General features: G+C 47.3%; 1 protein-coding gene across 3 annotated transcripts in view; it reads left to right on the forward strand.

Annotated features, from left to right (window-relative positions):
• rbm27 (RNA binding motif protein 27) overlaps window positions 1–21,497 on the forward strand; it is a 37,647-nt gene extending 16,150 nt beyond the window's left edge. The window contains exons 9-21 of one of the 3 annotated variants that reach the window (XM_084437598.1): window positions 2,236–2,400; window positions 3,115–3,253; window positions 3,342–3,495; window positions 4,233–4,448; window positions 4,564–4,788; window positions 7,973–8,098; window positions 8,238–8,312; window positions 9,645–9,842; window positions 10,197–10,301; window positions 12,748–12,936; window positions 13,608–13,691; window positions 14,803–14,922; window positions 18,555–21,497. In XM_084437598.1, coding sequence (XP_084293724.1) covers window positions 2,236–2,400; window positions 3,115–3,253; window positions 3,342–3,495; window positions 4,233–4,448; window positions 4,564–4,788; window positions 7,973–8,098; window positions 8,238–8,312; window positions 9,645–9,842; window positions 10,197–10,301; window positions 12,748–12,936; window positions 13,608–13,691; window positions 14,803–14,922; window positions 18,555–18,647 — 1,889 coding nt within the window. In that variant the 3' untranslated portion in view covers window positions 18,648–21,497. Of the gene's footprint in view, window positions 1–2,235; window positions 2,401–3,111; window positions 3,254–3,341; window positions 3,496–4,232; window positions 4,449–4,563; window positions 4,789–7,972; window positions 8,099–8,237; window positions 8,313–9,644; window positions 9,843–10,196; window positions 10,302–12,747; window positions 12,937–13,607; window positions 13,692–14,802; window positions 14,923–18,554 lie in introns of all 3 variants that reach the window. The other 2 variants (XM_084437599.1, XM_084437600.1) reach the window with 2 other exon arrangements.
• Window positions 21,498–22,768: the final 1,271 nt, after the last annotated feature.

A 22,768-nucleotide genomic window follows, 5' to 3' on the forward strand; every position in this document is an offset into this window, starting at 1 on the left:
CGTCTGCCATTTCAGCAGGGGAAGACAACGCGGCTTGAGCCAAACCCATCAAAGTTTTCAGATGGGGCCAGAGCCCAGACAGGCTCAGTCCCACCGTACTCACTAACAGACAAGTCAGTACAGAACCGGCAAGACCTGCGGTAGTCACGTCTGCTTCTTCCGCAGGGGAAGACTCCGCGACCAAAGTTTTCTGGTGGGAGCGGAGCCCAGACAGGCTCAGTCCTGTCATACTCACTGACAAGTTAGTACCATTCCGGCAAGACCTGCGGTCGTCATGTCTGCCATTTCCTCAGGGGAAGACTCCGCGGCTCGAGCCGGACCCATCAAAGTTTTCCATCGGTCCCATTGTACTGACAAACATCCCCCCCTCTCTTTCCCTGTGCAAAGGAGATACAACCTTACTGTCGCATGCTAGCGAACTGAGGCACAACAGGAGATGCGCACTGTACATTCCCACCAACAGGCAGAGGACAATCAAAAAGCGCATAGCTCTTGTTAACCAAGGACAGGGTCTTGTCCTTTGGGTCAGGCATCAACGGCTTCCTGGCCGAGCCCCAAGCAGAGGAACCAGGCACGAGAACAGCGGTAATGTCGGGTTCCAGCGTAGGGGAGCCACCTGTCATGACGTCATTCCAGCCTGCCACCCTCGTAGCTCTCGTGAAGGGTCGTAGCGGAGCCTTCAGTGCAGCCGGCTGACCCCATCCCGCCTCCACGAATGTCTCCAGGTTGGCCATAGCTGGAAGGAGACGAGGGGAAGGCTTGGAGGGAAGCCCATAGCAGACGGAGCTCCAGAGAGGTAGCCCCGTTACAGCAGCAGCTTCTGGGATGGGGATGTTGAGATTAATGCGCGGCTCTCTCCAGCAGTTTGGGAAGGTCACGGTTGAAAGACCCATGCCCAAGCCCACCGGAAGAAGAGCCGCCCACCTCCGGGGCTTCTAAGGCTGAATCTTCATCTGCCTCAGAGCCATCTTCTTCATCAGACGGCGGGAGGGACAACATCGGTGCTGGCTGTTGTAAGGGCTGTCGACATCATCACCTTCGTCCGAGCTGCCCTGCATGTGACCAGGATCTTCGGTCTCCCGCGGCAGCGGACTCTTGAAGTGCGCTTGCAGGAGCCTCTCCATAGGTTTGAGTAGAGCGCAGACCTGGCTGTCGGGAGACTGAACCAGGCCCGGCTTGGCGTTCTGCAGCCCCACACAGCGGAGGCAGAGGGGATGTCCCACATTGCTGTAGCGAGTACCGCAACCACAGAATCTGTCTGGTAGACTAGGCACCGCTGGCCGGGGTCCCCGGGGATGCCGCCGGCTCCACAGTGAGTCGCTGAGTAGTCATCTTCGTTCTTCTCTTCTCAGTCGTCGTCGCGAGCTGAAATTTTTAAAGGAGCAGTTGCGCAGGCGAAACCCGCTTATACAGTTGTGCACCGGACCTTGTTGGACACAGGTGTGTGTAGGTTTTTTTTTCTTCAAACAAATGTAGCTGGCTAGGTTTCACAAGCCAATAGGAGCTAGCCCTGTGGGGCAGAGCTCCACGAAATGGAACCACAAATAAAATTAGCAGCACTATGCACTTTTTGTTTGCATAAACATTAAAGTAATGCGTTTTGGAGACTGCTAACTTTGACTGATGCTGGACAGTATTTAGTGAGTTAAGCGCGTACCAAATATGGTTTAAATGAATTTTTTTTGCAATGAATTTAATGGGATGAATTTAATCAGATTTTATCATGGTTTATCATTATACAGGTTATCGTTACATCCCTAATCCATAGCAACAAAGTCAACCCCGCCCTTTCTCTTAGTTTAATAGTTCTCCAAACTCTTAGCTAGGAACCTTTACTCCTATTTAGGCATTCTCTTAGTGATAAAATGCTCTGTGAATACGGGCCCTGATTTAGCATACTCTGTAGGCTGCAGTAGTATCTTTTGGCCAGAGCTAGCGCTGTTTATAAATAAAACATGGCTGCTCCCCAATGGCAGTGCGTCAGACCTGCCTTCTAATTTCAGAGGATCAACCTGAATGAAATATAGTTTGCCAGTTTTAGAGGATATGTTATTTTGTTCTCTACATATTGTTCCTGATTACTCAGAGCATGCATCAAAGGGCAGCTGTGCTAAGCATGTCTAGCACCATATGTAGGCTGGTTCCCTCTTAATTGGTTGTGTGTTGTGTTTGTGTCTATATGCGCTCATGTTAGCATTTTGTGTCTGTTTTTTGTGTGCCTGTGTGTGTGTCCAGATAACTACGACCCAGAGGGCTATAACCCCGAGTCCCCCGGCATCACAGCTGGGCCGGGTCGGGCCCAATACCGCCAGTTCATCCCCAGGATCCAGACCCAGAGGTCCAACCTGATCGGACTCACGTCTGGAGACGGACAGGGATCCCGAGGTACCGGGACCGCATGTGGGTCCATCTTGTCCCACACAGCACTCAGTAATACACGTGTTACAGTACCACACATGTTATAGTAAAGCACATGTTCTAGTAATATACACGTTATAGTAACAAACATCTGTTCCATTAACACACCTGTTACAGTAACACTTGGTAACACATCTGTTATAGTAACACACCTGTTATAGAAACACATCTGTCCTACACACAGCACTTGCCTGCTATACTACAATATCACTCACCTGTCGTAACGCACACCTGACCCACACACAAAACACACCCATTATAACATCACACCTTGTCCCGCCAGCATCTTTACAGGGGTGCAAACTTGTCACCTTTCGGCGAAATTCGCCATTTTGAATCCAAAATAGGTCATTTGTGTGATTCGTGTAGATCGGTGATTGAAATGATGGGGTCTGGGTCTGCGAGAACAGAGTTGCGGGTAATGAATGAGAAGAGTGTCAAAAGAGAGGCTTCTGTGCTTGGAGCTTGCACGCTCATATCCAGATGGCCCTTTTAGCTAGACATGACGTTAACTAGATCGTTGTCACCTTGTCACCCCTGATGAGTTTGCACCCCTGCATTAAATGCTATTCCTCTGTCCTGTTCCGCTCTCACTGACTTAGGCAGATCGTCAGATCATAGAGATGTATGTCATACCAATGACTAATGTTTTTGTGTGTGTTGTGTGTGTGGTGTGTGTGCGTGTGTGTGTAGCAGCCAACATTGTGATCCAGACCGAGCCATCGGTAGCCAGTGTTCCCAGCAGTGTGTCTCGCTACGCCTCAGAGCTGGACACCAGGAAGAGACCTATGAGCAACCCAGAGACACCCCCACCCAAAAAACCCTGGATCGACAAGTAAGGATGCGAAAACATATACACACACACACAAGAACATTCACATACACAGGCACACGTACTCATGTGCTTTCCCTCTCTCATACAGGCCAAACTTCAACAACCAACACAAGCCCAACTTCCCCAAGAAGATTTACTACGTCAACACAAAGCTGGAGGTCAGGAAGATCCCCAGAGATATCAACAACATCACCAAACTCAACGAGCACTTCAGCAAGTTTGGAACCATCGTCAACATCCAGGTAACGTGCCCGTGTCATCATGTATGGGGGTTCACCAGGCTCAAGTTCCCGCATCTATGTGTCTGTGCATCCATCCGTGTCTGTGTAGCGAGGAGTTTAAAGTAGAGTAGTCGTGGAGTAGTGAAACTCACTCCCCTAGTATAAAGGATGTGCGAACGACCCTGCCGGTAGGGATATCTCTTGGCGTAGTTGTTAGCTCATCCGACTTGCGAGCGCAAGGTTGCACGTTCGTGTCCCGCCCTGGACAATCCCTTAACATGGGTCAAAGGAAGGACACAGTGACACAGAAAAACACCATGCAGAGTCCGTCACATCTGTGTGTGTGTGTGTGTGTGTGTGTGTGTGTGTGTGTGTGTGTGTGTGTGTGTGTGTGTGTGTGTGTGTGTGTGTGTGTGTGTGTGTGTGTGTGTGTGTGTGTGTGTAAGTGCGTGTCCATGTGCCTGTCTGTGTTTCTGTATCTATGTGTTTGTGTGTGTGTAAGTGCGTGTCCATGTCTGTGTGTTTCTGTATCCATGTGTTCACGTGTGTGTGTGCAAGTGCGTGTGTGTTTCTGTATCCATGTGTTCACGTGTGTGTGTGCAAGTGCGTGTGTGTGTGTTTCTGTATCCATGTGTTCACGTGTGTTCAAGTGTGTGTGTGTGTGTGTGTGTGTGTTTCTGTATCCATGTGTTCACGTGCGTGTGTGTGTGTTTCTGTATCCATGTGTTCACGTGTGTGTGTGTGTGTCGCTTCCCCAGGTGGTGTTCGGGGGTGACCCGGAGGCGGCTCTGATCCAGTACACAGCCAATGAGGAGGCCCGGCGGGCCATCTCCAGCACTGAGGCCGTCCTCAATAACCGCTTCATCCGGGTCTACTGGCACCGCGAGCCCAACGGCCAGCAGGACCAGAACCAGGGGCCGGGCCAGGGGGGACAGGGCACCAGCATGGGACCACAGCACCCTGCTCACCACAAGGTCAGGACCACCGCGCGCCCTTCACACACACACACACACACACACACACACACACACACACACACATAGTCTTACAGAAGCCGTGCAGGTGTGTTAACATTACTTTACCCCCCAGGTGATCAAGCAGCACAGCCCAGGAGCCTACGTTCTAAATAAGACTGTGGCCAAACACCGTCTGGCTGGACCTGGACCTGGACCTGGACCTGGACCTGGACCTGGACCTGGACCTGGACCTGGACCTGGAGCTGGAGCTGGACCTGGATCTGGACTTGGACCTGGAGCTGGAGCTGTGGCCGGGGGCAAGCTGGACTCACTCCTTTCCAGCTCTGACCTAGCTGCTGTAAGTCGTGAGAGTGTGTGTGAGATTGTGAGAGTGTGAGATTGTGAGTGTGTGAGTAACAACAGCCTGGCCCTGCTGTACGAACCCAAGGGCGCAGACAGCTTTTGTCTCAGGTTGCTGGAAAACTGGGACGAATCCTGACTTGGCATTCACGAGCGTCGGCATTGACAACCGCTTGCGGTCCCAACATAGACCATCGCTGATAACCATGCCTAAACTCATGGAGCTCGTCCCGAGTGAGCCGGTGAAGCGATGGAACTTCTGAAAGGCCAACTGGAAACACTACCGTCTCCTTACCCATAGATTCACAAGGTGCCTCCCACCACCTAACACCAACAACGTGGACAAGGCGTACCGGGAACTCTGCGGCATACTGGTGAAAGCAGCTAAAAAATCCATCCCACGCGGACGTCGCAATAGCTACAAACTGTGTTGGGATGCGGAGTGTAAGAGTCTCTACTGTGCCTTCGTCCGGCCCCCCCAAGAGCTGAGTCAGACAGACTTGCCTCAGCCCTGCTGTCTTGACTCAGCCGAAGGAGACAACAGCGCTGGGGGGAGGCCATTAACTCCATCGACTTCTCACACTCCAGCCGCAAGGCATGGAGCATCCTTAACAACCTCACTGATAGGTCTAGACACTCCCCCCATCACTGCCCCATCTCTGCAAACAAAATCTGGAAGGCCACAACTCCGAGCGGCGGTAACATTTCCGGTGAATTCACACCGGAGGAGTTCGCTGCTGCCCTCCAGCATATAAAACCAGGGAAAGCTCCAGGGCCTGATTCTATCTGTTCAGAGCTTATACGCCATGCCATGCCTGCCTTGAAGTCCTGTTAAGAGTGTTCCTCTCTTCCTGCTTGCGCCAACTCAAGATCCCCAAAATCTGGAGAAAAGCCCTAGTTGTCGCGATCCTTAAGCCAAACAAGCCTGAAGGAGACCCCAAGAGTCACATTTGACTCCAAGTTTGACCGTCAAGTGACCGCCACAGTATAGTCTTGTTTCTACCAGCTGCGCACCATCGCCAAGATTAAGCCCTTCCTCTCTCCTAGTGACCTAGTGAGAGTAGTGCTCAAGATTAAGCCCTTCCTCTCTCCTAGTGACCTGGTGAGAGTAGTGCTCATGTTAATCTTCTCCCGACTGGATTATTGCAATGCCCTCTATGCTGGACTCGCTGATGGGACCATCAAACGCCTCCAGCTGGTCCAAAACGCGGCAGCTAGGCTTGTGACCGGGACTAAGTTGAGGGACCATATCTCGGCTTCCAGTCAGACAGAGTATCTTTCAAGATCCTCCTCTTTGTCTACAAAGCACTGAACGGCCTTGCCCCAGCCTACATCATGGATTTACTGGTCAAAACCTCCAGCTCGCGCGGACTCAGGTCGTATGACCAAATGTGGCTGAGACCTCCACTGTCCAACACAGTAAGGCTGGGAGATTGCGCCTTTGCTGTGTTGGCTCCGAAACTGTGGAACAAGCTCCCCATTCACATCAAGTCTTCTCCCACCGTGGGGACCTTTAAAGGATTGTTAAAAACCCATTTGTTCACCATAACGGACTCCTAGGTTCACTTGCTGTTGTGTTGTTTGAGAGTTTGTGAGTTTTTTTTCCCCCACACTGTGTGCTTGAGTGCTAGACTGTCCTTGTGTACTGTCCTCTCTTTTTGTGCAATCTTTCCTCTCCCTTTCTTTCTGCCCTCGGGCTGCGCTCCGGGCCAGTGTAACAACTGGATGGGGAGCGCATTACAAATGCAGTACCTATACCTATACCTAAGAGTTACCGCCCCATCTCTGTTATGTATCCCCTTCAAGATCATCGAGCGTCTCATCTATGCCTGCGTCGAACCCACAGGAGCAAGCCGGGTTCCGACGCAGAAGATCGACTGTAGATCAAGTCACTTTGATGACTCAAGACATTTATAGACCTGACGGCTGCCTACGACACCGTATGGCACCGCGGCCTCACCTGTAAGCTGCTGCGCCTGCTGCCGGACATGCACATGGTCAGCATCATCATGGAGCTTGTCCGAAACCGCAGCTTCACCCTCACCTCCGGTAGCGGACAGCGAAGCAGGTTGCGACTTTTTAAGAACGGCGTCCCCCAGGGATCATTCCTGGCCCCCCTCCTTTATAACATCTACACCTACGACCTGCCGACCACAGTCTCCAGGAAGTATGCCTACGTAGACGACCTTGCACTGGTGTACTCTGGAGACTGGCAGGCTGTGGAGGAGACATCAACGAAGACTATCAACGAAGCCTTGCGCATCGTGACGGGATGGCTGCGTCCCACTCCTGTGGACAACCTTCCCATCCTTGCAGGCATCCAGCCCGCTGGCCTCCGCCACACAGGAACCACAGCACGTCTCGCCTGCCGGGCCATGGAGCTTAAACACCTGCTCCACAACAGGCTCACTGCAACAGCTGAGCCTCCCCGGCGTCTCAAGTCGAGACACCCTTTTGTGCCTACTGCGCGGGAACTCTTGCAGAGATGCAGAGATCTTAACATCAGTGAGGCAGGATGGGTGGACCACATCTGACGTGTGGAGTGGGAGGCAAACACCTCCAGACTCTGGTTTTATCCCGGCCGCCTGTCCTTCCCCTCCCGGGATGGACTTACCCAAACCGGCTTAATCCTCTCCGTACCGCCGTCGGACGCTTCCGCTCATCGATGCACAGATGGGGCTTGGTATCCTGTGCGGCGTGCGAGTGTGGCGTCGAGGAACAAACCGCAGACCATGTCATCCAGGACTGTCCTATATATCGGACACCCAATGAAATGCATGGCCTGACGGTTGTGGATGACGAAACAGTGACATGGCTGCTGGAGGTGTGCCCGGATATATAGCCCAGGTGACCCCTCACCTAGGCTCGGTGTGGTAAAAGGGTAGCCCCTCGGCACCGAGCCTGGGGGGGAGAGGAGGCAACAACGTACCCACATGACGACGAAGAAGAAGTGTGTGTGTGAATAGGCAAATCGTGCTCTGACTGGTGTGTTTTTGAGTGTCTGGTGTGTCTGTGTGTTTGTCTATTTGCTTGTTTTTTTTTACCTTTATTTTACCAGGTGGTCCCATTGAGATCAAAGATCTCATTTACAAGGGAGGCCTGTCCAAAATAACAGCATAAAACGTTAAAGACAAAAACAACAATCAAAACCTTTTTTTCTTCTTACTCTTTGTGTGTTCCAGGCTGCTTCTGTGGGCGGAGCTCCTCAGAAGAGTCCCTTCTCGTCATCGCTGATGAAGGCCAGTTCTAAGACCCTGGGAAAGACGGCCAAGGCCCTGGAGGCTCAGGAGGCCCACAAGAAGAAGCAGGTGAGTTGGTTAGCTACCATCTCAGATAAAGTGTGTGTCTGTGTAAGTCTGTGTTCAGAGTTGATATGTTAAAGATTGTGTGTGTTATGGGTTAATGCGTGTGTGTGTGTACCCGTGTGTGTGTGTGTTGCTTTCCCAGGAGACCATGAAGCTGCAGCAGAACATGAGGAAGAAGAAGCAGGAGATGCTGGAGAAGCAGATCGAGTGTCAGAAGGTGAGAGGACCATGGAGACCAGCTCTGAGCAGTCGCCTCACTGGACCTGTCTCTGTAGTAGAAACACACTGTCGATAGTAGAACTACCTCACTGGACCTGTCTATCTCTGTAGTAGAAGCACTGTCGATAGTAGAACTACCTCACTGGACCTGACTATCTCTGTAGTAGAAGCACTGTCGATAGTAGAACTACCTCACTGGACCTGACTATCTCTGTAGTAGAAACACTGTCGAGAGAGTAGTAGAACTTTATGTAAGCATTTCCTCCTATGTCCTATGATGTCCTAAGTCCTATGATTTCCACATCGAGGGTAACATGGATGGAATTGCGTAATGCAGACATAAAAACGGATTTCGGACAAAAACACAGAACATCACGGAGCACAGAGGCATTTTTACATAAAATGATGCACAAAGGCATGTTCAAACACAAAATCCTCTTTTTTGTCCTGGCTGCTGGTTCCTGACCTTCTTGGCATTTGTACCTCCGCCCCAGCGACAGCGCAGGGCGAGAGGGCATATTTTCGGCGGCGTGTGATCGTTTGTTCGTCTGTAAGCAGGATTACACAAAAACTACTAGACCGATTTTCACAAAACTCAGTGGAAGGGTGTAGCATGGGCCAACCTGGCACCCATTACATTTTGGAGCGGATCCGAATCACAGGGCGGGGTCCACGAGCTGCCCAAACACGGCTGGCCGTTCACCGCCATTGATTTTTTGGACTTGTGAGCAAAAAATTCCCCCCATTTATTGTCATTAGGACGAATTGAAACGGCCGTATCTCAACATGGGAAGGTCACAGAGACACGGGGTTTGGACTGGCGTAAAGCTCTCGACCTAACAAATGCAGAAATGTGTCCTGCTCACACGCATGTGTGTGTGCACAGAGCCACAAAATGCATTCTTGGGCGGAGGTCTGTGCTCTCTGAGCACCATTTCTAGATTTGAGCTGTTATGCCTAATTATTCCTGCGGCAGGAAACGCTAAATCTGCTTTTTAATTCTGTTTGGAAAAAATATGATGGTGAAAATGTAAAAAATCCTTAAAAAACACCACCTTCAGAACTGTTAATGTACAAATATGTCATGTATTGCATACATTACATTAGTCATTTAGCATATGCTTTTATCCAATGCAACTTATAATAATTGCATTTAACGTAACTGTATTACAGCTCTGCTAAGCTATCATGAACCAACCTCACACTTTTACTTTCTCACTCCGCCCCTCCTCTCCTTTAATCTCCTCCCTTCTCTTCTCCCCTCCTCTCCTTCTCTCTCCTCCTCCCACATCCCTTCCTCCCCTCCTCCTCTCTTCTCCCTTTCCTCCAGGCCCTGATCAACCGTCTGGAGAAGAACAGGGGGATGAAGCCAGAAGAGAGAGCCAAGATCATGAAGACCCTGAAAGACCTGACAGACAAAATCTCTCAGCTGAAGAATGAGATGAACCCTGCATCCCAGTCCTCCTCCCAGTCGTCCTGCTCCTCCGGCCCTGCTGCCAGCCTGGCCCAGCCCAAGACCAAGACTGACGTGAGTCCCCTGAGCAGACCCCCCATAGTAACACACCTCCCTGTGAAACAGCTTCACATCCTGCTGTGAACAGGACCCATGCACACAGTAGACAGTACCAGACCTGATCAGGGGCGGACTGGGGAAATCATTCAGGCCGGGAAATGTAGCCCCAGTCAGGCCACTTTTTAAGCCTGATCAGAACAGCGATCTTGCGACCAGCCGACGCGGGACTTGATGGAGTCATGGGACCATTGACACCAGCTGCAACACCACCACATCAATACCATACCTCCTCTAACCTGATATATCCTGTTTGACCTGTGTGTGTCTGTCTGTGTGTGTGTGTGTGTGTGTCCGTCCGTGTCCCTCCAGGCCCAGAAAGAGCTGCTGGATGCAGAGCTGGACTTCCATAAGAAGCTGAGTTCAGGAGAAGACACCAGCGACCTGAAAAGGAGGCTTGGGCAGCTGCAGGTGGAGGTGAGTGTGTGTGTGTGTGTTAGTTCAAGTCCCCCTTCAGCGAAGTGTTAGTGATTGTGTGGTAGGTGGTCAGACTTCTAGTCCAGCTACAGTGTTGATGTAAACTCACCTCCCCCATCACTTTCTTTGGAATCCTGTTTTTTTTTTTGGTCAGTGTGGTTGTAGGGAAAGTGAAATGATTATAAGGATTTTGACTTGGGGGGCCTAATATATATATATTTTTTACATAACTGCTAATTTCAGACCAAAATGTCTCAATTAATTTGCTACATGGATTTTCAGCTTAAAATGTGTTTTTTTTGCCTTTAAGGATGCTGGTTGGGATGGGTTAATATGGCTCTCCTGCCCAGACCAGCCTGCCCTTCTGGGCCCTGCTGCCCGTTGCACTGCAACTACTTATCCATGCCTTTAGTCCCGCACGCACGCTAGAGATGCGAATATCTCGGATACATCCGCGTCCGCGGGTGGGTGGGCCAATAAAAATCAACATTGTCATTAATTTCGGGTGGATTTCGGGTGGATTTGTCAGTTATATTCGTATTTAATAACTACTATAATTATATATATTATATTATAACTGCGAGAAAGCGCGAGACCTGCCGGCAGCTCACTCTAATACCCTCGACCACTTCGTCAACCAAGATCCTGTGAAAGCGAGCCTATAATCTTTAAATTGTTTAAGTCAAGAAAATGCGCCTATGTGAAAAGCAAATGAGCACGAACGGCTGGACATAATTTAAATGTAAATACAATAACTTCATGTTTGGCGGGTTGGGTGCGGGTCTCTACATTTTAGAAGATAATTACCTTGGGTGGGTGGCGGGTGGATGATTGAGTGCACGCGGATTCGGGTGCGCTCAAACTCCATCCGCGCATCTCTAACGCACGCGCGCACACACACACACACACACACACACACACACACACACACACACACACACACACACACACACACACACACACACCCCTACCTCAGTGACAGTGCCAGGAGGCTCTCCTCTCCTCTGGCCTCCTTGAGGAGCAGAGGGGCGTTGGAGCCCACTAGGGCTGCCCCCTGAAAGTCGACGCGTCGAATCATCAGTCGGAGACCCTTAAGTCGACAGAGATTCTTTAAGTCGAGCAGTCGTTTTCTGCTCCACTGTCAAGGACTAGGAGGTGGACTAAGATCAAGGACAGGCCAATCATTCATTTTAGACCTAGGCTATTACCGTAGCTATTTGGTGGGCTGTAAAAGAAGAGTTAAGACTGATATAGCAGACGGAAGAAGGCAGGGAGCCCCTCTCCCCTCCGCTAAGCGTCTAACCTAGCCTACTATGCGCCAGCAATCATGTGCATTTCCCAAATGGAATATCACACTGCTTTCCTAAATCAATCTTCTTGTATATCCAATGGTAAAAATAGGGTTTCCCATAGACAGCTTGAGCTCTAACGTCTGTGAAAATGCTTTAGTGACAGCCAAAACATTTCCTTGTTGACTGCTGCCCAATGAGCCGATTCGCGCAAGCATTCAAATGCGCAGTTGAGGAGACTATCGTCAAATTGCCCAACCCTAATGTAGGATATGTGAAACTGCTAAAAACATGGGGGCATCCGAAGTAGATGGACAATGCTAGATGATTCATGTTTAACAAGAAAACAGGTGTCTTTTATTGTGCAGCCTGCAATTTTGAGTTGAAAGTTTCACAGCTCTCCCGACTCCGGCGGTCTCCCCTCAGCCTAGACATATGAGGGGGGGGACGAATCTCCCGACATGTCACAAAATGGATATGAAGACAAAATGTTTAAGATATTGATAACCTGTCTATTAATTATCTCGATTATTAGTGGTCCAAACCATGGACAATGCAAGAAAGAGGGATGGGCTGCACTTGAAACAAGCTAGCAAACACATTCGGAGGCAGCGGAGAGGATTTTAGCGGAGCGGAAATATGAGCAAGGCTAATCATTTATTTTGAAACTTTATTCTACTTTTTTGTTCAACGGAAAATAATAAACACCAATCAAGGTAAAATAGCCCAATAAAGTCTATTCAAGCATAACCTAAATGGACGAAAGTTCGTTCAGAAAAAGATTGAACAAAATGAAGCATCCCTCCATCTTATTCCACAAACCGATAGCCAGGCTATTCTAGCTATTTAAAATGCTGTAATTATGTAACTGTCATTCTCGTTGATTTCAAATAGCCTAACCTACCAGAAATGTGCCTTGGCAACAAGTGATTGTTTCTATAGGCTACCAATATAGGCCTAACCAAAATAATCACGGAAACTTGATGTCAAGTGATTTTCTGATAGCCAGGAGAAAGAGAAAAAACACATCGACGATTCGACGCGTCGCTTTGAACACCAAGTCTGAGTCGAATCACAAAATCCTGAGTTGAAGACAGCCCTAGAGCCCACATGCCTGATGGACCAGTAAAGGTTCTCTTCTCTCCTCTCTCTGCCAGGCCACACGGCTGGGTCTGATCGCCCCGGGGCGGGGCAAGGTGGCAGTGTCTCGAGGGCGCGGCAGGGGACGGGGGCGTGGTCGGGGAAGGGGCGGGGCTAACCACATGGTGGTGGATCATCGTCCCAGAGCCCTGGCCATCTTGGGGTTGACGCAGGAGGAGAAGGAGGAGATCATGTCCCACTTCCTGGTAAGACCCACGGAACCCACGTTACACATGGCCCATGATAGAACACACTCACACATGGCCCATGATAGAACACACTCACACATGGCCCATGATAGAACACACTCACACATGGCCCATGATAGAACACACTCACACATGGCCCATGATAGAACACACTCACACATGGCCCATGATAGAACACACTCACACATGGCCCATGATAGAACACACTCACACATGGCCCATGATAGAACACACTCACACATGGCCCATGATGGAACATGGGAGCCCATTCTATGGAGCATGAGCTCCACGTTGGCTCTCACTGTATCAGCAGATATCTTCCTAGCTGAGACCTGGGACCACTCTCTACAGTACATTTCAGCTGTCAGCGATTTCAAAGAAAGTGTAATTCTATAAACAAGGATTACTTGTATGTTTCTCTGTCTTCAGGGGTGTGTAGAGTGATGACTGTGTTATATTTCTGTCTTCAGGGGTGTGTAGAGTGAAGACTGTTATATTTCTGTCTTCGGGGGTGTGTAGAGTGAAGACTTATATTTCTGTCTTCAGGGGTGTGTAGAGTGATGACTGTGTTATATTTCTGTCTTCAGGGGTGTGTAGAGTGATGACTGTTATATTTCTGTCTTCAGGGGTGTGTAGAGTGATGACTGTTATATTTCTTTTCATCTTAGAAATTTGGTGAGATTGAGGATCTGCGTGACCATGATGCCACCAGTGTTGTCATGACGTTCAAGAGCAGGAATGAAGCAGAGAATGTATGTACTACAAACTAGGGCTGTCAACTGAACTCACAAATGATATTCCACCTTCTCTATTAAATATTTTCAGAAAATCGATTATATTTGATTATTGGTAAATACTTAATTTTGCATACAATGGAACTGCCAGTACCAATTCTAACCACAGGAGGGCGCTCACCGCCTATTGTCAAGAACAAGCACCAACATGAACTTTAGTGTCCTTCTCTGTGTTCACTGGATTCAAGTATTTAAGTCATGTTAGTACCTAGTCAACATGAGTAACATTTAGTGCAAACGGGTTCCTTTTTTCAGGACTATAGCCTAGCCAACTAAAAACAACTGAAAATGCCAGTGTTAATTTTGACAGCAAATCTTGATATAGTTTTAATCAGTCTTTTGACTAAAATGCTATTTAGTTTGTCACATTTTAGTCATCTGAATTGTATTAGTTTTAGTTGACTAAATAGCATTAAAAGTTTAGTCTACTAAATCTACAGTAGATTTAGTAGACTAAAATCGAATGGGTTCAATTGGTGTAAGGCATTATTTAACCATTTCTCTAGAATTTCCAAGCTCATATACTCCTGATCTATTAGACTAATGGACAAAGCTACTAAATTACATTTCTTGGAGCTCTCCTTGCCTGTGTTCGATTATTTTTCAGCGTGAGCCACGACTTTCACAGAAAACTGAGCTTTCTGATTGGATCTCTTCCCAAATCCTTCCCTAACATTTTAGTCTAGATTTTATTTGTCAATGAAAATGTCAGCAGATTTCTCATAGTTTTTGTCATGATAATTTGTTTTTATTAAGTTGTGATAACTAAATTAAGGTCATTGATGAATCATTTTAATTCAACGAAATTAACACTGGAAAATGCGGGCTTCTTTTGTGGTAGCCTACTAATCAAATCTACAATTTTAAGATCGATTTTGCATTTTTTCCCCAAAGTCGATGACTAGTCGAATCTCTAATATTTATTTGACAGCCCTACTACAAACGCTTGTGCACGCACAACCATCACACAAGTTCATCCAGCTTGAAACACTTGAAGCAAGGTTGGTCATTCTGAAGGCTTTATTGCAGTATATTCAGTAAATACTGTCTCTGTGTCATGGTGTCACAGGCTGCAAACCAGGGGGCCAAGTTCAAAGGTCGTGTGCTGCAGATCTCCTGGTTCAAGCCCAAGACGCCCTCTGTGTCCACGGAGCCAGAGGAGGAGGAGTCTAAGGAGGATGTTCATACGGTATGAGATCACAGCTCAAGATCCTACATTATTATGTAGAGTCATACCCTTAAAGTGGAAGTTCGGAACTTTGGACATAGCGTCTCATTTACGACTTGGGGCAGTTCAAAATATGGGGTTGGGGTTAGGCTAACCCTAACAATAATTGCATTTAACGTAGGAAAAGCCAATGTACTACTACTTGCCAGAACTCACAAGTGCATCTCCTTTCTAAAACAAGTAACTAAGGCCCAATCCCAATACCCCCCCTTAGCCCTAGCCCTTGGCCCTACCCCTAAATTTTGCGTGACGGATGTGATATGTGCTGAGAACAATAGTTGGTCGTCCAGGGTCACACCCAGATTCCTCACAGTCTGAGTCGGGGTCACCACTGTGTCTTCAATGGTGATGGCCAGGTCCCGGTGCGGGCAGCCCTTCCCCGGGAGGAACAGCCGCTCAGTCTTTTCCAGGTTGAGCTTGAGGTGATGTGTTGTCATACTCTCAGATGTCAGCCAAGCACCCAGCTATGTGTGTCTCCACTTGTGTATCAGAAGGGGGGAATGGCAGGACCAGTTGGGTGTCATCGGCATAGCAGTGGTAGGAGAAGCCATGCGAGCGAAGACAGAGCCCAGAGATGTAGTGTAGAGGGAAAAAAGGAAAGGACCCAGGATCCATATTGCTGTGTGAACATGATTCGAGCTAAAGTCCAAGTGCAACATTGTAACATATAAATCCCTGAATCGGAACAAATTCAGGTATGAAAGTGGCCTGAGATTCTTGGAAGTCGAGCAGTCGTTTTTTTTTTTGCTTCACTGTCAAGATGTGCTGGTTGGCTAAAACCACTCACCTGCCTTGTGATTTACATAGGACAGGCCAATCATTAGTTTTACACCTAGGCTATTACTGTGGCTGTTTGTTGTTCAGTAAAAGGAGACTTGAGACTGATTATAGCAGAGGGAAGAAGGCAGGGAGCCCCTCTCCCCTCCGCTGTGCCCCTAGCCTACTGTGCACCAGCAATCACCTGCATTTCGGAATATCACATCACGGAATATCACAACACCAAACTGCTTTCCTAAATCAATCTTCTTATATTAACTAAGATATCCGCTGGAAAAAATATTTTTTTCCCAACAGATAGATTGAGCTATAACTTACGCGAAAATGCTTTAGTGACAGCCCAAACATTTCCTTGTGACTGCTGCCCAACGCATGAGCCTATTCGTGCACGCTTTGAAATGCGCAGTTGAGGAGACTATCGTCAAATCAGTATATAGGATATCTATCTTACTTACCTAGTTAATCTGCAGTTTGCAAAACCACACACTCAGTGCTAATGTGAGCTGTCGGTAGCCTAGCCCGTCAACTAGCTTTCCCAGTGCACTCTAGCAGGTGTGAGCTTGGCGCTACACACTGCTCATTGGTGGATGATATGCAGCCCAAGTCCGCATGTCCACTAGGCAGTGATGAGCGACCCCCCCTTTCGCGTGCCCCCCGCGATTGATTCGCTTGTGAGGGTTTCGCTTCCTGTCACCCGCTGCCATTATCAGTTGACTCAAATATCTGTAGGATTGTTAATATACCACTTTATAAAGTTTTCATTTCAGTTCAGGCCAGAAAGTAAGGATGTAGATTCTGAATGTGGTCAGTTTATGGAAATAAGCCCTGACTTCGAAGTTTGGGGAGATCGCTGCCCAAGGACTGTTTGCCTCTTTCACTTGTACCCTTTCCTGATTGGACACGCCACGTGAAATTCACCTGCAATCTGCATAAAATAGACATCCATCCTACTTTATATGCTAATTCGAAAAGTGTCTAGACTTCGCACATCATGAGCGAACACATCGCCACCAGAACTTGCATCATCCACTTTACGATTTCACGCCCCCATTGGTTTTGAATGGGCTTGAGATGATCAGCGCATGTGGATTGTGCTAGTGGACATGTGGTGTAACAATATTCACTCGAGGGGAGTCTAGATGCTTTGGATTAGCATAAAATAGGATGGATGTCTACAATAGGATGGATGTCTATTTTATGCTAATTCTAAATAAATTTGTCTTGCGATGTGGGGAGAGCGTAAAAGGCCAGCAATCTTTCCAAACATGGAGGTCAGGGCTTATTTCGGACCACATACTGAGAATCTACATCCTTACTTTATCATCTGAAATGACATTTAACACTTAATAAAATGACACATTAACAATCCTACAGACACATTTGAGTCAACTGACAATGGCGGCAGGTGGAAGGAAGTGAAACGGAGTGAGGAGCACACGAAAGACAAGTTATGACAAAATGAATAGTGGAGATGTACAGTGAGCTGAACATACTGTAACTGATGGCATTCGCTTAGCAAGCATCATCCATGAGACGTTCTGTTTTCTAACATGTAAGCTAACGTAAACATTACGATACTAACATGACCCAGTTGGTTAACTAGCTAAAAGGTACCTATCAGTATCAGACATCACAGCTCCAGGGTGCTGGCGTTTCAAATGCTTGTGCATCGTAGTCCTGCTGTGGAATGCCAGTCCTGCTTTACAGAGTCTGCATTTAACTTCATTGGTTTGTCATCTGTGAAATACTCAATTTTTGAAAGTCTTCATCACCCTCGCAGAATGTAGTCATGGCAGACAATGGATTGTATTAACGTTACCGGCTCTCTGATTGTTTTAATACGTGTCAACACTAATAATCCGCGTTGAAGAGTTTTTACAGTATAACCGACGTCGTTGATTGTCGACTAATCGTTGCAGCCCTAATTTGTAGGCTACAGTAATGCTTGCCAATCCATTTGGACAGCTACATTTGGTTTTGGACATATTGCATTAGCTAGCAAATTAAGCTGTCTCTACTGTAAAACATGTTGATTGTGAACTTACTAATTTGTGTAGTTTAAGGCCTGATTCATACTCTATGCAGGCTAGGCTGACGTGGCTCTACGCTGGTATTGTGGTACACTGAGCGCGCGGGGGTTGCTGCCTTGCATCAGCGGCCTTATCCCTTCCCGTGAAATAACACTTGGGCTTGCATAAAGTTAACATTTTTGGCATGACACATTACGCAAGGACGCGTCAACGGCGCCTTGCGTAGCTCGCGCTAGCGTAGATTGCATAGAGTATGAATGGGCCCTAAAGCTGCATGAGAACTTTTCTATAGTTAAATATTCAGGGTTTTCTGCCAATCGTTTATGAATTGGCCTTAGCAATACCAAAAAAAAAAACATTGTCGTGACATGAGACCGCATGAGACACTGAATGTATTATTTTTGAATTTCAGTGTACTGACTAGTACACTGTACTGCTAGTATGCTGCTAGTATACGGTGGTTTTTATCACAGCCAGAGGGAGCGGCAAAGTGTCGAGTTCTCATGCAGCTTTAAGCAGGAATGTATTACTAAATCAAAGCATCAAAACGTATGTCACAGGCTTTATTTTTTCATACACTAATGTACAAGGGATGTTATCCATTCATTTTCGCCATAAGCGTACACATTTTTAGATCAGTGGAAGATACCGGTGCTGACGGCTGACAAAATGACAACATCACTTCTATTTTGTGTACGGGCATTCAACCCTGAAAGTTATCTTGATGTCACTTCCTGTTTACCTGGCTGCCAGGTCCTTACATCACTCCCTGTTCCCTACCAATAGGAGGAAGAGAGCCCCTACCTCTTGCCGGCGGAGGAGGAGGAGGAAGACGATGATGAAGATGATGAATATGAGAGCCGCTCCTGGAGACGATGAAGGCTGGAGGCAGTCGTTCCTCCTCCCCCTCCTCCTGGGAAGGACTGTTTGTTTTTTCTACAAAGCAGATTCAAGTCAATTTGATGGAATTCACTTTACTTTTTTCTCCGCAAACCAGTTTTCAGTATTTTGAGACTGAAGAATTTAGGACTCTAATATCAGAGTACAAAGTCTTTACTTTATTATTAATAATAATAATTATTATAATATGTGTGAGAGAGGAAGACTGTTTTGTATCTCTTGAAGCATTTGAATCATTCAAATCTCACTTTTGCTGAGATCCTAGTAGAGAGTATTGTTCTGGATAGCAGGTGTGTGTGTGGGTGTGCGTGAGTGTGAGTGTGGGTGTGTGTGTGGCTGGTGTTTCAGTGTAGTCACTAGACTATACCAGTAATGCACAACATTTGTGTCTACTGTGAAAAGGTATTTTTATACATATTTAAAGTTTTCGGTTTGCTCCCCTGTCCCTCCTTATTGGTAAATTCGGTCTATAATTGGGAAGGTTGTTGGTTCTCATCCCAGATGTATAGCTCTCTCTGCTCCAGAGAACACTATGGTTGCCGCAAGGTTTCCTGTTGACAGGCCTCTCGCTAATGAGATATGAACCCACGCCTCTCACTAATGAGATATGGACCCATCTTGGATTTAGAGAGAAATGCTTGACTTTCTCCCACAGTAATGTAATGCTATCTACTAAATGAGTGGCGCCACTTTATGTACATATGATGAAGCTGACACATTGTGGAAGTGAGTGTGGAACATCGTTTTCTGTTGCGTCTTTCCCCTTTATTTCGCCAGTCATGTCCTCTAGGGTGTCCAAGAGCAAATACATGTTTGGGATGAGGGTCTGAAGGTCATATGTTGTCAAAGATTTTGGAGAGCTCTGGACAATGCTGTTTGAATGTAAATTGAACATTTTATTTTGTATATTTTTTCGCCTTACATAATCAGCAAGAGGCTGGATTTTACAAGATTTGTGATTCTCATTTGTAAATTTTGTATATTTTTGAAATAGGAAATTACTATGTGGATGCTTAACATTGTCATTTTTAGTCACCAGAGTGAATGTCGAAATTGTGTGGGGAAGAGAGGGAGAGAGAGAGTTCCCTTATTGTTTTCAAGTGAGAGCGTTTGGTAATCTATAATTTCTAGTACATTTGTGTTCAATACTTGAGATTGTGACTTCTCAGAGCAAGCATCCAGTCCAAGCATTTTACATAAGCAGAATAATCAGTCAAACGAAAGAGAAGGCATGTTCTCCTGAACCCCTGACCCTGCAGCCCCGGGGGGTCAGGTGCTCCTGTCCAGACACTAACCCTGCAGCCCAGGGGGGGTCAGACTTGTCCAGGGGCCTGGCAACCAGCAGGAACTGAGTTACTATCCACACATCCTCCCTGTTCAGATGATAACCTGGGCATCAGACCGACTCGTCTAGATGGGAGAAGCTAACGCATCCCAGAGAGGAATCCCCACACACATTATATTAGGCCTGTTGTTGCGTTATATACAGTAATAGCACCAAGGGCTGGTCAACACAGATTAAAACTAGTCCTAGACTCAAAAGCTTGTCCGGAGACTGTCCATAGGCATAGACTGGTGTTAATCTGTGTGTACTAAGCCAGGCCAGAGTGCCTAGTACTGCTGGACAAGAGAGCACTAGCATTGGTTTCTCATTGAACATGCTCTTCAGGCATAGAGCTACTCTGACGCCAAGCGACAGACTGACCTGCCTCCCGTCTCCAACGAGGAGTCTTTCATCTTCAAGGCTTAGACATTGTGTTAAGTGGTTCTGAATGTTCCCACGTCATCAACTCTTGTGAATGTCTATACTTGATGAGAAACATTGTTTTGCATTATTTGTCAGTAAATACTGTATTTGAAAGAGACATAAATGAGGGAGGAATGACAATCTGTCCAGACGGCCTCTGGGATAATTTATAGTTGATAACCCCGCCTCTCTCAGTGCATTACTCCTGTAGTATTTCACATCTGCTTGGGATGTGGTGGTTGGCAACAACTCAAGATGGGCGAGTTTAGATGTCAGTTAAATCTGAGTCTGGGGTTCACCAGCCCCACACCTCTAGGACACCGGTCAGGACTGAGTCGGGGGTTCACCAGCCCCACGCCACTAGGACACCGGTCAGGGCTGAGTCTGGGGTTCACCAGCCCCACGCCACTAGGACACCGGTCAGGGCTGAGTCTGGGGTTCACCAGCCCCACGCCCCTAGGACACGGGTCAGGTCACATGCTGACAATGGGCTAGTCAGAGAGAGCAAGAGAGAAACTACTTTTACCCGGCTGTTCTCTGCTGGGCCGTGCACCTGCCTGTCCTGACCTCCTGGTTGGTTTGCGTATCTCACAGGACTGAATCATCTCTGTTGTGGGGTCACCTCAGTGAACAGCAGAGCTGAGGGGCCAGGACTGTAACAGTGGAGAAGTTGCCTCTGGAAGGAATTGTCCTCATTTGTTCAACCCTGTACTACCATACCACTGTGGTGTGGAAGTAGTGTAAAATGTAAAACATTTAATGGATTATAGATTTTTGGATTTGTTACTGTTTATATTTGCAGGATGTGGATGTATTTTTGATTTTGTTTGTAAAATGGATTTCTAACTCACTAGCATGTCTGCTTTTACCAATAAAGATGGAGGAATGGGGTGCTTGGAAGAGTAAAAGAGCAGGAAAATATCAATTTGAATTGGGCAAAAGTGGAGAAAAAAAAGAAAGAAAAAAAGCTTACATTTGACCAAAAGAGAGAAAGAAATCAAATTTCAACCTTGGGTGAAAGAAAAATTTGTGAGAGAAACCATTCCAAAAGATATGACCTTCAAAACCTGTGTCTTCTCCTTTATTCCTCCGACTGTTCTGTTAATTTAGAAGATGAGCTGCTATAGGCTAGGTGTGTGAAAGTGATATGACATAGGCCTACAGTAGCCTAGACCGTACTACAATTTATTATAGATCAGATTGTCTGTCAAATCAATGTTGGCCAGGCCCTCATTATGTCTTTGAGTCACGTCTCCTATTATGTCCAGGATAGCTGGACAAGGTCAACTCCAGCCAAACCTGCTGTTTGCCAGAAATATTCAGATGTGTCATGTAGACCTCGATGTACAAATACATCTGTTTATCTACCAAAGCGACTCAAGTTGTAGATAGCCAGTTTGTCTTAGGTCGACCGTTCTTTTTCTTCAGACCGAACTAGCCTACACAAGATGAGTGTGTGGTGCAGGCCTAGTTTAATTTGGCCTCAGTGACTGACATATTCAAATGTTGTTGAATAAAACATGAACATTCCTTACTTTAGGAAGTCAAGTGAAAAACACTCAGAGTCTATTCGGTTTAATGCAAGCGCTGTTGCCTTTCCTGCGGGAGGGGACGTCAACCGCCGGCTTCACCGGCTCGTCATCCGCGCCAGCATGTCGCGAGTGGAGCGAGATGGGACATGAGAGCGCGGTCAGGGCCAGACAACAACCGGGCTCATTCTTGAGAGTTAACCCTTTAAAACTATGTAGGCTACGGGCCGAGTAGAGCGAGCTGTCACATCGCCACAAACAACTCCATAAAGGATGTCAGATGGGATCTCAGGAAGTCCGAAATCACACGGATCACAAGCCAACATTCCACAATAACCCCTAAATAATACATGCTGTTATTAAAAAGTAAAACAAAAAAGAGGAGCTGGGTGATGTGAGTGAGAAAATCACTTAATCCTTTATTTAAGCAACATGTGTAGCCTATGCTATAATATTGCATAGGCCTATCATAAGGGCCCATTAGTTTCAATCTGAGTAGGCGCCTCCGCCAGCCATGGTAAGCAACTTGAAGATGCTACTTTAGATTCGTCAGACCTCTTTAAATAGGGTAGTGTAGCCTACACGTGGAGGTGATACCCTTCCTTGGATGGCCCTGCGACCTGCCACAGGTCGGCAGGTGAGAAAGACCTCGCCTGTTTTAATCTATATAATGAATAAGAACATGCCGGCGTGGTAATGGATGCCTACCACAGCGCCGCTAAATTATTCAGTGTCTGGGGAACCGGAGATGTGGCCACCAGGATCCGGTGGAAGAGCTGTGTCACTGGCCCGCCTGGCTCTTCTTTCGGCCGCGGGGAGGGAGG

Source organism: Borostomias antarcticus, assembly GCF_949987555.1.
Source record: "Borostomias antarcticus genome assembly, chromosome: 1".
Taxonomy (NCBI): Eukaryota; Metazoa; Chordata; class Actinopteri; order Stomiiformes; family Stomiidae; genus Borostomias; species Borostomias antarcticus.